We start from the raw sequence: 17,698 nt of genomic DNA, 5'->3' as shown, positions 1-17,698 counted from the left end.
TCTGCAGCATGTTGTTGCATCAATCTGATAAGGCCCCATGCACACGAGACGCTGGTAAACGCGTGTTCAGAGGCATTTGGACAGCTTTTTCAACTGCCCCGAACACATTTAATGTTCTCCTATGTGTCCATGCACACAGTGAGGTTTTTCTGCGTTTTTCGGCAGTTGAGTTTATGCTCGTTTTTTTCAGAAGCAAACAAATGGGTTCAGACGCAAAAGTTTTGCCGCAATTTCGTTTATAGGCGTTTTTAAAGGTGACCTATTTTTTTACATTAGAAATCTCAAAAATGATGGCAAATGATGAAAAACCATTAAACATAAAAAAACTGTAATTGCTTGCATTGCATTGTGGACAATCCACAACTTGTGGCCAGATGACATGGCAGGTGACGTGGCCAGTGGACAATCCACAACTTGTGGCAGGTGGCGTGGCCAGGTGAGGTGGCAGGTGACGTGGCAAGTGGACAATTCACAACTTGTGGCAGGTGACGTGGCAAGTGGACAATCCGCAGCTTGTGGCAGGTGATGTGGCAAGTGACACGCTAAATACAAGTACACTGCTGCTCTCTCGGCTTAGGGAGGGTCTTATGATGTTTCTTAACTAAACGCTTATAAACGCAAACGCAGTAAAACTGGCGTTTTAAACGCTGGTTTTTGCATTTGAAAACGTGTGTTTAGATGAGTTTGCATCTGCGTCTCGTGTGCATGGGGCCTAAGGGTTTTACATGGTGAAGCAAAGAGAAGGTAAGTATAAGCAGGTTTGGGATCAGCATAGGTGCATTCTTTCTGTTAAAGCGGTGTTCCACCCAAAAATGAAACTTCCGCAAATTTTTCTCCCCCCCCCCCTATCCAGTGCCACATTTGGCACCTTTTAGGGAGATGGGGAGCGGATTCTTTGACAGGAATCCTGTACCCATTTCCGGGAGACTGGGCCGCGGTGCATTACGTCAGTAGCTCGGCTCTCTCCTCCTTCCTCCGACATAGGAGAGTGCAGTGGTGCCTCGCGCGTACACAGAAGAGACACGGCATGAAGCCATAGTGCTTCACTACCGGGTTCCTATACCTACAATGGCAGGGGCGGCACCCGACAGCTGATGTAAACATCAGCTGCGGTGCTGACATCGCTGGACTCCAGGACAGGTAAACCTCCTATTATTAAAAGTCAGCAGCTGCAGTATGTGTTGCTGCTGGCTTTTTATTTTTGCAGGGGTGGGCCGACCTCCGCTTTAATGACAACAGTAGACCATGCCTGTGTATTGTGAATTGTGGTCACCACTTTAAAGGCAACCAGGTGCTAGGGAAAAAATACTAGAACAAAGAGGCACGACAAACTTTTTTTATTGCCTTCACAAAGGAAATCTTTTAAGCATGATTATGAGTAAAACCTAAATGATTGACAGCTTTTGCGCACAACACTTCACTACTCTTTAGCAAACAAATCAGCACGGTAACAAGAAAAACAAGTAATGCCATTTTCTGAAGTTATCAATAGAAATAGTGCCACATCCCTAAATATTGTCATATAAAAAAGAAAAGGATGGGACTTTTGAGGCACAATATATATATATATAAAAACATAATTTATTTAGTTTACAATAATCATAAAAAGGCCTTTTAATATCAATCCATACAATATATCCTAGAGTATCCAAAAGTAATACAAATGGTAAAACACCAGTGCGATAAGGCAAGACATTATATCAGAACGTTGATTCCCTATGCCCCGTACGTTTCATCGACTTGATCCACAGACGATAAAGTGCTTATTCACACAATAATCTTATAAAACAAAGTAAATTTGCCAGTCATTTAAACGTGTTTCCTGGTTCCCTTTTGAAATTATTTTGAAGATCTTTTGTGTGCACTGATACCTTTGGGAGAGAATACACTGGTTTTATAAGATTATTGTGTGAATAACCACTTTAACGGCTTCTGAAGAAGTGGATCAAGTCCATGAAATGCGTCAGCCCATAAGGAATCGGCTATAATCTGATATAACATCTTGCCTTATCGCACTGATGTTTTAACATTTGTATTGCGTTTGGATACTCTGATATCCCATCTTTTTCTTTTTTCTTTTTAGTACGAATTAATAGCAATTTGATTACACATCTTTTCTGTCCCTAAAGCCGGGTACATGCATACCGAAATTTGGCCAGTTCAACAGGAACTGGCCTTTTTTCAGTATGAGTACTCTTCTCTGTTCGGCAGAATCCGGTCTAACGTCCAACTTTTATCAGACAGTCATGTTGGAAAACCATATAAATGAAAAAAAGGGGAAAGAAGGGCCTTAAATTATGTGTGCTAACACACGAATATCCTCATAGCATTGTTTACCATATATAGGTAGCATCACTCTAGTCAAGCACATGGCATATATATCAAATATGTCATTTTCCTGACAATAAGGAACCAGAAGACCAAAAGAGTGACACAGCATACAATGTAGGGAAAAGTAGAAAAATATATAGTGCATTTATTTATGAATAAAAATTCATTATACACCCCAATGGGAGATGGCAGTATTGACACTACTAACTTGACATGTATCCAAAGACTATTGTGTCAAATAGTCTCCGGATATGACAAGACAACAGACACACAACCCTACAATAAAACAGATAAACAATCGTTCGGACGTCTGGAATCTATGCGTGGATGTCCATGCCACGACTCATATATAATTTAGAATGTTAATTTACCGGTAATGAAGTAATATGGCATGGGCATCCCTGCAGAGGTCCCTGGAAGACTTGAGCCCACAAAATACTATTGGAAATAGAGGGAGGGGAGAAGGACCTATAAATATCGGCCTGAAATTTCCGATGGCTGTAATAAAGGAAACGGCAAATGTGGTTTTCTTGGTTAGGGTAGATGTTATTAACTGTAGGAGTGATATTGTATTGAGGAAACAGTTGCTATGATGCTTCTGGTGTGGATGTATAGTCCGGATTTATCCCTGGAAGAAGGACTGTAAAGTAACATATACGTTACAGGGAGAAATATGCTCTTAAAGTAACCCATGATATATGACCAATGATATCGTGGAGGGTGTTTAGCTGCTAATTTTTAGACTAAATTGTTACTGTATCCTGGTTTTGGATCAACAAGGAGAGCATAACCTGTATTTTAGTCCTGAACACCTGTATTGTCTTAGCAGATCAGGCTGGACAGACCTTAATTGTTACCCCATATATTTTAAGGCACGATTGATACAGGAGTCGGTCCTACGATTCCCGACTGTGATGGTACTCTCCACGGTAGGTCAGCTCTTGAGCACAGGCCCATGGGATGTATCCACACGTTCTGCAAATGTACCTCAGTGTAGGCGCTAACAGTGCATATATCCCTTCTGAAGTTTTCCACCCTATGTTACAGCCTTCGGACTAGCTGGGTCCCTCACTCGATGCCCATGCCCTATTACTTTATTAAATTAACTTTCTAAACTACATATTAGTCGTGGCATGGACATCCACGCATACATTCCAAGCGTCCGGATGATTGTTTGTTTAATTGTAGTGTTACATGTTGGAAAACTAGCATTAAATTAGTGCTTGCAGCCAATAGATGTATATATTTTATTTCCTAAAAAAAAATAAAAAATGCTGCAGGGACCAGGAGCTATTATTCACAGTGAGTGAAAGACTGGATTGGATGTATTAGTGGGTTTTATTCGCCCTGCAGGCATGGTCCATCGCGATTGCTGCATTTCTGCACAATATGATTAAAAATTGATTTATATTGTGGTTTTTGGGGTCTTTTTGTCAACTGAATTAGGATACTGTGTACTATGAGCTGGGGTTCAGGGGAAGAGGCCCTTGTCCTCATCAACGTGGGAACAAGGTGCTTTTCCATGGGTGTCCCCCCCCCTCCCCCTGGCAAGATACGCTCCCAGTGTTTACATTTACATGTTAAGCAGAAATCCCCAGCTGACTGCCAAATGGGCTGAGCAGGTATACATCTTTGTTTGTCAGGTCCAGCCTTAGCAGGGAGCTGTCACATTTAGCAGTGGTAGTAATACCGCTGCTATATGTATCACTTCCAGATGCACCCAGAGGTTTGAACTATTTAACACAGTATTAAGCAGCCATACAATTTTCTTTCCATCAACCACAGGCTGAAGGAAAGAAAATGACTCAATTCCCTTATCAACATGTCAGTGTTGATGGAGGAATCCCTCCTACTGCGCTATTGTATTCTGACAGCCATCAGAATTCAATGATCACTGCCGACAGCTAGAGCCACCTATGGTGATCGCACAGAAATAACACAGGGACCGCCCTGCCAGATCTTCACTCTCCTCTATGGGGGGATCGGATGAACATGGACCGTCTGTCCGTGTTCATCCGATCCACAGACTGATGGAAAAATAGGATTTTCCTCCGTCTGCAGAAACGGACCATAGCGGGGACGATGAGATCAGATGTCAGGAGATGTTCATCCGCTGACATCCACAATCCCATAGGGATACATGTGTGTCCGTATTTCATCCCAAAATGGATGGATGAAATACAGACATACAGTCCGCAGGTGTGAGAGGGTCCTAACAATAAGGATAGCTGATGATCAAAAAAAGTTGGGCAGATCACAATTTAACAATCACTGATCTACCTATCTGAGTAACCAAAACATTTATTTGTAATATTTTTTATTACAAAAGTAAAAGGGGCAACCTAAAACGAATGTGATATTTGACAATGTTTTAAAAAAAAACGAAGGCATCAGTATCTGCTTGTGTGATAGAAGTAGCAATTCTCAATGTATTCTCCAGGTGCTCATTAGATATTTTGGTTCTAATTTTGCCTTTTGCTCCATCCTTGAAAATAATTGCCCACAAATATATGTGCTGCCACAAGCTGATGACATGAATAAGGCGTAATTGTAAAGAGTGGGAGATTTTTCTTTCTGGCAAATAAAACTTATGAAAGTCCAGTAAAGCGACACTGTACATTTTTTCTTGTGTAAGCACATTTTTACAAAAAAACTCAACATTATTAAGGAAGTTTACAATTTTGTGTTGGCCGTCATTCATAGCCATCTGGGGGTGCATGCAGCCCTTGGGCCACAGATTGGACACCTCTTAACACAGGGTTTTCTGTATGGTAAAGCATATGTGGGAAAAGACAATAGGCAATATATTTTACCTTTCTAGCAGTCTGTTTGTGACAAATCGCTTCTTGGTTTCTCCCTGGCCTCAGCAAATATTTAAAAGAGAAGTATGTTGTGTGTGTTTTTTTTTCTTTATAATCATATGTACTGTACCTAGGTGGATGCAGCATCGGTCCGACTCCTCTAATACTGAGAACCGAACAATCTTACACCGCCGATCACTTGATTCTCAGAGCTCCCCGAGCAGAGAGCTGTCAGTCACCAGCTCTCTGCTTTCTTCCCTGAGCTCACTGGAGAGCTGGGCTGTAGAGGAGGCAGGAGCAGCCGACTCTGGCTGTCAGCGGCTCGCTGAGAGGCTGAGCCAGGTTCCAGTGCAGGCATGTGGGCAGATCTCTATTCCATTGTCGCAATCTTGCCCGAGCCTGGCCCGGCTCTGTGATGTCAGCAGACAGTGGACTTTAGCCTGCTGTCTGCTGAAAATGGGTCATAGGAGAGCAGAACGAACTGCACTCCTGGGATCCACAGGAGAAGTACAGCCAAATGATCTTTGGCTGTACTTCTCCTTTTAACATATCTAGGCCTGTGAAATACCTGCTCCCCCTCCTCACTACAGGACATGACTGAAACGGATATTTGTCCCATCCAGCTGGTCAAATACCTGCAGTATGCAGGGAGAAGCAAAGAGGTGGCATATCAACAGACTACTGGAAAGGTAAGTAGAGTGACTATTCTATTACAGCTATGCTTTCCCATACAAAGTGGCCCAGTCCTGACAGGGTCACCCTAACACTGGAACCTGGATTTTAAAATAAGTCTTGGTTTACCTTTACAGAAAATCTGTAAATCTCATGAACGGTGCTGACCAATTAGAATCCACCTGGTCCGTACTTTCGGCGCTGTACAGAGAGCAGTGAAAGCCGCAGGGATTTCAAATCCCCAGACTGTTGGGTGGCTTGCGGGAGTCTTGACAGCTCAGTATCGTGGGAGCTAAATACAGTGGAGACCTGGGGGCTTGTAAAGGGGTATGGTGCTAGGTCACCTTTACAGATTTTTATTTTAACCTTTACTTTAACCACTTCCCGACGGCCGTACGACTATATATGGCCGCAGGGTGGTTCTAGTTCTCTGGGGCGCCGTGTTTTCACGTCCGCCCCTTTCCGCGTTCCCCGCGCGCGCTCCCGAGTGCGCAGCGAGGAACTGCTGTGCTGGCCGTGTCCCTTGGACACAGCCAATCACAGATCGTCGTTAACGGCCATTCGGAGTGGCCGTTTGCTAGGCGATCTGTGCAGCCAATGAGAGATGATCTCATATGTTTACATATGAGATCATCTCTCATTCCCGGCTCTCACAGACAGCCGTGCTGTCAGGGGAGAGAGGAGACCGATCTGTGTCTCTTGTACATAGAGACACAGATCGGTCACCCCCCTTCCCCCACAGTTAGAACACTAATTAGGGTACACATTTAACCCCTTCCTCACCCCTTAGTGTTAACCCCTTCAATGCCAGTCACATTTATACAGTAATTAGTGGATATTTATAGCACTGATTGCAGTATAAATGTGAATGGTGCCAAAAATGTGTCAAAAGTGTCCGATGTGTCCGCCATAAAATCGCAGATCGCCGCCATTTCTAGTAAAAAAAATAATAAAAAATAATAATTCTGTCCCTTATTTTGTAGGCGCTATAACTTTTGCGCAAACCAGTCGCTTATTGCGTTTTTTTTTTTACTAAAAATATGTAGAATACGTATCGGCATAGACTGAGGATAAAAAAATGATTTTTTTTTAAAAATTTAGCTATTTATTACAGCAACAAGTAAAAATGTATTTTATTTTTTTCAAAATTGTCGCTCTATTTTTGTTTATAGCGCAAAAAATAAAAACCGCAGAGGTGATCAAATACCACTAAAAGAAAGCTCCATTTGTGGGAAAAAAAAGGACGTCAATTTTGTTTGGGAGCCACGTCGCATGACCGCGCATTTTTTCAGTTAAAGCGACGCAGTGCCGAATCGCAAAAAGTCCTCTGGGCAGGAAGGGGGTTTAAGTGCCCAGTAAGGAAGTGGTTAATGACCTTTGTTAAAATGACAGTTTGTCAGAACTGATCATATTCTAAATGTTCTGTTTTTCAGATTTTTCTGATTGTGTCACCTTTGTCTGTGCTTTACAACTGGAAAGATGAACTGGAGACATGGGGCTATTTCAAGGTAGCAGTCTTTCATGGAAATAAAAAAGATTTTCAGCTAGGACGACTGAAACAAGGAAAATACGAAATTGCTTTGACTACGTATGAAACGCTTCGTTTATGCTTGGATGATTTAAACAGGTAGGTAAGGCACTCATGCCAGAGGTTGACCTGATAAATACTATAGTTTACCAGACTACATTAATTGTAATTTGTTGCTTGGGCATCCAGTTGTTTAAACAAAATTGTATTTTTAATTTTCCTTGAACTATTTATTGCAAGTTGTTGAAAGTTGTCTTCAGGCTGGATTCACACTTTGCAGTACTAATGCACCAAAATAAAGGTGCATGCAATGCTTGTAGTTTTCGATAAAGTGAGCAAACTTATACCCTATCACTTTCTGTCCCCAGAAATAATGGGGCCTGTTACTTCACTGGGGACACCCATTATGTAAAGCAAAAAACATTTGGCTATATACACTATTGCATACTTTTAATGTAAATACTTCACATTGTTTGTGCCTAGTATGACAATGATTATTTTATACCAGCACTTTTGACGTATGTATCTATTTATTTTTATTTTTTTTGTCTGCAGCATAGAGTGGTCAGCAGTCATTGTGGATGAAGCACATAGGATAAAAAATCCAAAAGCAAGAGTTACACAGGTCATGAAATCTTTAAGGTGTAAAGCCCGTATTGGACTTACAGGGACCATTTTGCAAAACAACATGGAGGAGCTGTGGTGTGTTATAGACTGGTATGTACGATGTTTTTATTTGGTAATGCATTTATACAGTTGTCTTACTTATCCTACTATCAAAGAGGAAGGAAGGCATGATAATTAACTGTTTATAGTCTAGGAACCCTTTGTGCAGCAAACAGTTGCCAAGAACGTTTAAGCATGTTTTAAGCATGTTCTTGCCATAACATTATAGATACTTTAACACTCTTGCTGTTTTCAGAGAAATTTTATGACACATTAAAGATTTCCCAGGGTAAATTTTCTGTCTGTATCCATGAATGTAATGTAGTCTAAAATCTGTTTAATTTTACAGTTTAAAAAATTACCAATAGAAAGCATACCACTACATTTTTTTTCCTGGCATAACCAGGGTATAGTAATATAAACTGTGTTGGTTTTCTGCCTGCAGCAAAGTTCTGCTAGATTACTTTATCAGTTTTAAATACAAGTCATTTGACATTAATTGAAAGAGGTTAACAACTATTGATGTGCTGGCAAGCAAATGAGTTCTAGTACTCTCGAGGGAGAAACTGAAGATTGATTGACATGGATTTATTATGATTTTTCAGCATCCTCTATGGTGTTCAAGTTGGCTTTGTTTCACGTATGCCACATTTATCCTGGAAATAACCTTGAGTTGAACAGGAAATGAACACTTGTAATCAAGTTAAATATGTGGTGCACATTGTGTGCTAAAGTACAGTTTTGTCTATACAAAGTTTGAAAACATTTTTTTTTTCTTAACTGTTTGAAAATGATGTTCCAGTTTGTAGGCCTCATTACATGATATGTTTTAATTTATTTTCTTATTTTAGCCATTTGTCATTTTATAATGGTATTTAAGGCTGAACTTTTTTTTTTTTAATCAAATACGTTTTGTTTTAAGTTTTATGGTCTATTACATAGGACAATAAACATGGCAGTTCAGAAATACACAAACTACCTACATCAAGCAAAATCAAAATGTGCTTCACTCCTGCAATGTAATACATCAGTTCAAAGCTGCCATTGGAGGCAAAAACAGCAGTTCTGAAGAGGTTACATATGTGCTTTTAGCACGACAGCGTCGCGCTGATACTCGGCGACAGGGTGCCGAGATCGCGCCGACATCTCACACTCACTGGAATAGTGACAGCACATCCCAGCAAGCGCGTCATAGAAGCGACGGGAGATCCGACTTGGATTCCCGCCAATTCTACACGTGTGCGGCGTTTGTTATGAATCCTGGGGGAAGTCCCGCCGGATTTTAAATAAAAATCCGGCATGGGTCCCCCCTCAGGAGCATACCGGGCCCTTAGGTCTGTTATGGGTTGTAAGGAGAGCCCCCCTACGCCGAAAAAAACGGCGTAGGGGGTCCCCCTACAATCCATACCAGACCCGTATCCAAAGCACGCTACCCGGCCAGCCAGGAAGGGAGTGGGGACGAGCGAGCGCCCCCCCCCTCCTGAGCCGTACCAGGCTGCATGCCCTCAACATGGGGGGGTTGGGTGCTCTGGGGCAGGGGGGCGCACTGCGGCCCCCCCCACCTCAGAGCACCCTGTCCCCATGTTGATGAGGACAGGGCCCCTTCCCGACAACCCTGGCCGTTGGTTGTCGGGGTATGCGGGCGGGAGGCTTATCGGAATCTGGGAGCCCCCTTTAATAAGGGGGCCCCCAGATACCGGCCCCCCACCCTAAGTGAATGAGTATGGGGTACATCGTACCCCTACCCATTCACCTGCAAGAAAAGTGGTAAAAACACAAATAAACCACACAGTGTATTAAAATATTTTATTTTTCTGCTCCGGAGGCCCCCTGTCTTCTTTATTAGCTCTTTTACCAGGGGGAGCTTCTTCTTTGACGTCTTCGGGTGGGTGGGGGCCGCCGTCTGGTTCTCTTCCACCGCCGGGGGGGGGTGGCTTTTAAAAAAGCCCCCCCCCCCCCCCCCCCCCCCCCCCCCCCCCCCCCCCCCCCCCCCCACCCCCCCCCCCCGGCGGGTTTCCTCCGGCGTCTTCGGCGGGGCTCTTCTTCTTCCGCTATCCCGACGGGTCTTCTCAACTCTCCGGGGTTCTCCTTCTGTCTTCGCCGCTCTCCGTTGTTGACTCGGCGCACCCCGGTTCTTCGTCTCGCTGTCCGGTGTCTTCTTCCGTGATGTACGTCTTCTCCTTCCGTGCTGTGATGAGTTCTTCTTCCGTGCTGTGACGTCATGTTCTTCACTTCTCTCCTTCTCCCGATGTTGCCACGCCGGTCCTCCTCGCTGAAATGACGGATGCGCGCCTTGCATCGGACCTATATAGGCCTCACAGTCCCATCATGCTCTGTACCTACCCATGTGATACCTACCACGTGGGTAGGTATCACATGGGTAGGTACAGAGCATGATGGGACTGTGAGGCCTATATAGGTCCGATGCAAGGCGCGCATCCGTCATTTCAGCGAGGAGGACCGGCGTGGCAACATCGGGAGAAGGAGAGAAGTGAAGAACATGACGTCACAGCACGGAAGAAGAACTTATCACAGCACGGAAGGAGAAGACGTACATCACGGAAGAAGACACCGGACAGCGAGACGAAGAACCGGGGTGCGCCGAGTCAACAACGGAGAGCGGCGAAGACAGAGGGAGAACCCCGGAGAGTTGAGAAGACCCGTCGGGATAGCGGAAGAAGAAGAGCCCCGCCGAAGACGCCGGAGGAAACCCGCCGGGGGGGTGGGGGCTTTTTTAAAAGCCACCCCCCCCCGGCGGTGGAAGAGAACCAGACGGCGGCCCCCCCCCACCCGAAGACGTCAAAGAAAAAGCCCCCCTGGTAAAAGAGCTAATAAAGAAGACAGGGGGCGGCCTCCGGAGCAGAAAAATAAAATATTTTAATACACTGTGTGGTTTATTTGTGTTTTTACCACTTTTCTTGCAGGTGAATGGGTAGGGGTACGATGTACCCCATACTCATTCACTTAGGGTGGGGGGCCGGTATCTGGGGGCCCCCTTATTAAAGGGGGCTCCCAGATTCCGATAAGCCTCCCGCCCGCATACCCCGACAACCAACGGCCAGGGTTGTCGGGAAGGGGCCCTGTCCTCATCAACATGGGGACAGGGTGCTCTGAGGTGGGGGGGGCCGCAGTGCGCCCCCCTGCCCCAGAGCACCCAACCCCCCCATGTTGAGGGCATGCAGCCTGGTACGGCTCAGGAGGGGGGGGGGCGCTCGCTCGTCCCCACTCCCTTCCTGGCTGGCCGGGTAGCGTGCTTTGGATACGGGTCTGGTATGGATTGTAGGGGGACCCCCTACGCCGTTTTTTTCGGCGTAGGGGGGCTCTCCTTACAACCCATAACAGACCTAAGGGCCCGGTATGCTCCTGAGGGGGGACCCATGCCGGATTTTTATTTAAAATCCGGCGGGGACTTCCCCCTCAGGATTCATAACAAACGCCGCACACGTGTAGAATTGGCGGGAATCCAAGTCGGATCTCCCGTCGCTTCTATGACGGCTCTGTATCCATCGCGGCAAGCCAGCTCGGCGCTGGCTCCCGCGATGGGGCTCGTAGGTGCTCAATCTCGCTGAGAAAGAGAGCGATAAACTGTTGCTCATGAGTATTCTTAAAAAATACAGTCTAGATCCCAGTCATGTTCCTTCCAGCACAACAGCAGAGGATAGATAGTAGGTAAAACATTTTATTATTTTATTATAGGCTTACCTGTAGGTACAAGTGGTGTAACTAGGTTTACACCACTTGTACCTACAGGTAAGCCTATAATAAGGCTTACCTGTAGGTACTGTAAATAACTCCTAAACTTGCACGGTTTAGGTGATATTTACCATATAAGCTTGCGCCAACGTCATTGGCTCATGTGCTGTAAAGAAACGGACCTCCGCGCCAGGAGTGACGTCACGTGACTCCAGCCAGTCACAGAGCCGGAGTTTGCAGCCTCGGAATGAAGAGGGGAAAAGATGGATCAAAAAGAGGACCAAATAATGGAGTTGATTTACTAAAACTGGAGAGTGCAAAATATGGTGCAGCTCTGCACAGAACCCAATCAGCTGACAGATTTTCTTTTGCCAAAGATGAATTGAACAAGCTGAAGTTAGCTGATTGGCTACCATGCAGAGCTGCACCAGATTTGGCATTCTCCAGTTTTAGTAAATTAATCCCAATGTGTGCTTCAGTAAACTTTATAAGAGGCTGCCTGGTGCATAAATGCTATATAGAAAGAAAAATATGAGGCTGCTTGTATAGAAAGAAAAATATGGGCACTTCAATTCCGCACCTAGTTGCTTCACTGGTTCTGATTCCTAAACCTAAAACAAGAATAATTGAAACTTGGCAAACAGTAAGAGCTTATCTGTAAACTGGTTCCAGGCCATTGATTCAAAATCCTGAATTAAGATGACACCCAAAAAATGTGCAGTGACTGCTCTTATGTTTATTCGTGTTCTTACAGCATTGGAACTGAATTACAATTAAACAAATGGGACCTATAACCCATTATCACAATGATTCTGTAGCGACTACATTCATCATGCATTTTCCAGAATCAAATTTGATGTGTTTAACCTCTTGACAACCCTAGGACGTCCTTGACTTTGTGCAGTGATATCTGAATGATGCCTGCAGCTACAGGCATCATTCAGATATCAGCGTCTTCAGCCACTGATTCTCTGCACGATAAGAACGATCAAAGCGGCAGTTCCACCGCTTGATCGTTCTTATAGGCAGCGGTAGGGGACATCCCCCCCCTCCCGCCACCATCCGGTGCTTCTCCGGGCTCTCCCATGCCATCGGGGGCCCGGAGAGTGAATCGTTCGGCGCTGGCTGGGAAGCATAGAGATGACTGGTGACCAGATGGTCACCAGTCATCTCTATGACAGTCGGAGGCCCAGGTACCCGGAAGTAAACAAAGTCGCAATCGCGGCTGTCGGCCTGAGATCAGTGAATTTTTTTTCACAATCTCATGCTTGTAAGCCTGGAGGAGAGATGTGGGGTCTTATTGACCCCACATCTCTTCATAAAGAGGACTTGTCACACTGATTCCTATTACAAGGGACGTTTACATTCCTTGTAAAGCACACGCATGCAAGTCCCGCCCACATATGTAAACGTCGTTCAAACCCCACATGTGAGGTATCGTCGCGTGCGTTAGAGCGTGTGCAACAATTCTAGCACTAGACCTTCTCTGTAACTCGAAACTAGTAACCTGTAAAAAATGTTAAAGCGTCGCCTATGGAGATTTTTAAGTACCGAAGTTTGGCGCCATTCCATGAGTGTGCGCAATTTTAAAGCGTGACATGTTGGGTATCTATTTACGCAACGTAACATCATCTTTCACATTATACAAAAAAATTGGGCTAACTTTACTGTTTTGTTATTTTTTAATTCATGAAACCGTTTTTTTTCCCCCCAAAAAAGGCGTTTGAAAAATTATTGCGCAAATACCGTGCGAGAAAAAAAAGTTGCAATGACCGCCATTTTATTCCCTAGGGTGTCTGCTAAAAAAAATATATAATGTTTGGGGGTTCTGATTAATTTTCTAGCACAAAAATTGTGATTTTTACATGAAGGAGAGAAGTGCCAAAATAGGCCTGGTTGTAAAGTGGTTAAAGGATAAGTTTACCTTTTTGTAACATGCTGCACCCATATTTAGGATGTAACATGTTCCAGATCCCCAAGATCCCAATTTCACAGCGAGTGGGGAATCTTCTCCCCCTGCTCGATGTTACAATCTTCAAAAAACAGTGTTCTGTGAATGGGAAAACTACAAGTCCCAACAGCGTTTGCAGTCGTTGACTTGTAGTTCTCAATGAACTGTTGATCGCTCTAATGCCCTGTACACACGATCGGTTTGTCTGATGAAAACGAACCGATGAATTTTTTCATCAGATATCCGATGAAGCTGACTTTCATCAGTCTTGCCTACACACCATCGGTTAAAGATCCGATCGTTTCCAACGCGGTGACGTAAAACACAACGACGTGCTGAGAAAAATGAAGTTCAATGCTTCCGAGCATGCGTCGACTTGATTCTGAGCATATGTGGATTTTTGACCGATGGATTTCCCCACAGACGATCGTTTTTTTCTATCGTTTTTTTTTATCATAAGAAAAATTTAAAACAGGTTCTATTTTTTTTTTTCACCAAAAATCTGATGGGGCCCACACACGATCGGTTCTTCCGATGAAAACAAACCGATCGTGTGTAAGTGAACTTATCCTCTTAAGTTTCAGTAAATGTTCAGTAAATAAAATATATTTGCTTTTCATTGGAGCACAGCCTATGTGCTACAGATGGTTTATACCCACTATAAATGGAAGGGAAGGTCTGCGGTGCTAGGGGAGAGGTTTGTGGAAAGGCTGCAGGAGTATTTAAACTAGGATTTGGGGGGAAGAGCTTGAATTAGAATATAATGGGGCAGACAAGTCAGACAGGAGTCAGGTTATGATGGAGGGTGGAATAGGGAAAGATGTGGGGGGGAGGGCTATGTATAGTGATGAGGAGTTTTCCCATGTCCTATGTTGGCACCATTGGCATTTATAGTACAATTTGTACTACAAAAAAAATGTGCAGAGCACGACTTCAAAATGTGGCTACAAATTAAAATGTTTGTTCACCAATGCCAGAAGTCTGCCAAACAAAATAGGAGTCTTGGAATCATTGGTGCATGAAGAGAACTATGATTTATTTGGTATGGCTGAATCTTGGCTTCTTTTTTCACACAATTACACTACTAACATTCCTGGCTATGCTCTCTTTCCAAGGGACAGGGTAAGACAAAAGGAGGTGGTGTTTGTAAGAAGTGTAAGAAGTGATCACAAAGCGAGTGTGAGAGGACCTCGTTGATGGAGCGTTTTATTGGTGCTGAAGATATGTAGAAATGCATGGCGTTTGCTTGTGGCCAACCAGTGTTAATGAGGAGGTGGAAACTCGGCTTCTTGCACAAATAGAAAGGGCTGCAAGGGCTGGGATAGCAATTATGGAGTAATTTAACTAACTTGAAATTGACTGGAATAATGGAACTGCTGTAACAGTAAAAGGGTGGAAATTTCTAAACCTTTTACAAGACAGATTTATGGACTGTTTAACCAGTTCAGGACCGCCCACCACAGTTATACTGCGGCAGGGCGGCCCTGCCGCACCATATCATGTACATGTATGTAATTTGGTATTTCTGGATGAGGGATGCGCACGTGCCTGCAACCCCGGCTTTGCTGTCCTTTGCTCCAGCACATGCCGATCAGCGGGTCCTGGCTAATGATTTCTGTCCGGGATCCGCTGATTGGCTGAGTGAATGACAGAAGAGAGCCCTGTGTTGGTAAACAACACAGGGCTCTATACAGACAGCAGTGATGTGTCCATTTTTTCTTTATGCACAACACATGGAATTGCCTAAAGATCACCCATATAAAATCACAAGAAGGAATGCAAGTTCCTGCTGTGTGAACTAAAAATTTACCCTAAAAGTTTAAAAATAAAACCTATGTAGCTTGCATTTATTGTAATCAATGGTGCCCGTTCACATCATTGCAACTTGGCACGGGAACATTTTGGAAAAGGTTGCGATTCCAGGGCAAATTTTGGCCCCAAAGAATATGCAAAACACATCCAAGTTGCACTACAAATACACTGAAAATATGATCAGAATCAGATTGCAGCAGTGTGAACCTAGCCATAAAGGGAAAAGGGCGGAGAGCAGGGGAGAGAGATCAGATGTCACTATACTAATGACACTGGCTGGCAAGGCGTTAACATCTAGGGTGATCAAGGGTTTAAATGTATGCATAACTAATTATGTGTAATATTTGTAAAGTGTTCTGCTTTTACTAATAGATCTGTAAGTTTCTCATCTCTGCTTTGTAGGTATGTGAAACAGAGATCGTTCTCTCAGCACAGAGCTCTGTGTTGATTGTTGCAGAGCTCTGGGCTGTGATTGTACACAGCCGATCAGCAGGTCCTGGTCATAAAATAAATAGTCAGGATTTGCTGACATGCTCCCACTGTGTACACTTGCATGCGACCCAAACCTGTAAGTAGGCAGCGAACTATAGGTACGTCGCTTTGCCTACACTGGCCACCCATTTGCAGTACATTGCAGACGGGCAGGCGGTAAGTGCTTAAAAAAAGCTGGATTCATTCCTAAATGCACAAAACAACTGGATATAAACATTTATAGGTAATGACACCACAGAGTGTTGATCCAGAAAATATGCCTACTGGGGAAGAAATTGCCCTGGAGAAAACTGGACTATGGGGTTTGATTTACTAAATGCAAATCCACTTTGCACTACAAGAGCACTTGGAGGTGGATTCACTGTAGATCCGAGGGGAAGCTCTGCTGATTTTAACATCCAATCATGTACAAGCAAAAGTGCTGTTTTTTTTTCCTTGCATGTCCCCCTAAGATCTACAACGACTTCACTGCACTAGTAAATAAACCCCTATACGTCATAGTTTTTTTTTTCCCTTCCTCTGGATCAAATGTGGGCATGGAGGTTTACTGTTTATTTAAAAAATTTTTTTAGTAAGTTGAACAAGATGGTCTTTTTTCAACCTGATTAACTATATAATTAAATATGCTAGTTCATGCTATACTGCATTAAAATGAATGTTAATGCATGGCTTGGCAGCACTAAAGCAATGCTTAGATAATGTGTAACTGTTTTATGTTCCAGTGGAAAAAGATAAGTGTTGTGGTGCAAAAAAATGTAATACAAATTTTAGGTCCTTTTTTAAAGTGGTTGTAAACCCACTATTTGGACTTTTACCTACAGGTAAGCCTATAATAAGGCTTACCTGTAGGTAAGGAGAATATCTCCTAAACCTGCACGGTTTAGGAGATATTCCCCCCGCAATGCGGGCGGCACATGCGCAGGGGGGAATCCACGGCTGAAGGACCGGCATCCGCCGGACCCTGCCGATTTTAAATCTCCCGCGCGGGAGTGACGTCATCGCCGCTCCAGCCAATCACAGCGCTGGAGCGGCGATACCCGGAAGACACGCCCGAGCAAGATGACATCCTGCTCGGCGTGGACCAGGTAAGTGGTACACACCTCGTTCCGAGGTAAGTATATCATAATAGGCTAGTATGCGGTGCATACTAGCCTATTATGCCTTTTGCATTGCAGGTTTGGGGAAAAAAAAAAAGTTTATGCGGTTTACAACCGCTTTAAGATTTGAAAGTTGCAGCTGAACTTGGCCCCTATATAATTGTGTTTCTCTGTAGGGCTGTACCTGGATGTTTTGGAAGCAAAAGTCAATTCAAGGAAGAATTTTCAAATCCAGTAGAACTTGGACAACGCCACAATGCCACAAAACGAGAGTTGGCCACTGGGAGAAAGGTCATGGAGAAGCTGACAATTAAAATGTCTTCATTGTTCCTGAGACGTACCAAAGGTCTTATCAGTAACCAGTTACCAAAAAAGGAAGATCGGGTATGTATAATCTTTTTGCATATACAGATTTCGGCATGAAATCGCGTTCACTCAAGAAAATATCTATGGAAAAGAATGGGGCTAGGGAATAAAGTATAAACTCGGGCTATAAAGAAAGATCAAAATTGCTTGTATATCAGCGGGAAAGCAGAAAAAATATATTTCACCAAACAATAACTGATTTTTTTTTTATATCTTGTATCACTTTAAATCCATATGAGTAGCTCAATTTTGAACTAATGACAGTTTATAGCCATAATACATTTAGAAA

The 17,698-nt window shown here is 43.8% G+C and overlaps 1 protein-coding gene across 2 annotated transcripts in view; it reads left to right on the top strand.

The window, feature by feature from the left end:
• ERCC6L2 (ERCC excision repair 6 like 2) overlaps positions 1-17,698 on the top strand; it is a 167,358-nt gene that overhangs the window by 31,914 nt on the left and 117,746 nt on the right. For both annotated transcript variants that reach the window (XM_040355475.1, XM_040355476.1), the window contains exons 4-6: positions 7,238-7,431; positions 7,888-8,049; positions 17,220-17,427. In XM_040355475.1, coding sequence (XP_040211409.1) covers positions 7,238-7,431; positions 7,888-8,049; positions 17,220-17,427 — 564 coding nt within the window. The remainder of the gene's footprint in view (positions 1-7,237; positions 7,432-7,887; positions 8,050-17,219; positions 17,428-17,698) is intronic.

This window comes from Rana temporaria, chromosome 1 (assembly GCF_905171775.1).
Source record: "Rana temporaria chromosome 1, aRanTem1.1, whole genome shotgun sequence".
NCBI lineage: Eukaryota > Metazoa > Chordata > Amphibia > Anura > Ranidae > Rana > Rana temporaria.
The sequence above is the reverse complement of the archived record's forward strand: the minus strand, read 5'-3'. Positions and strand labels throughout refer to the sequence as shown.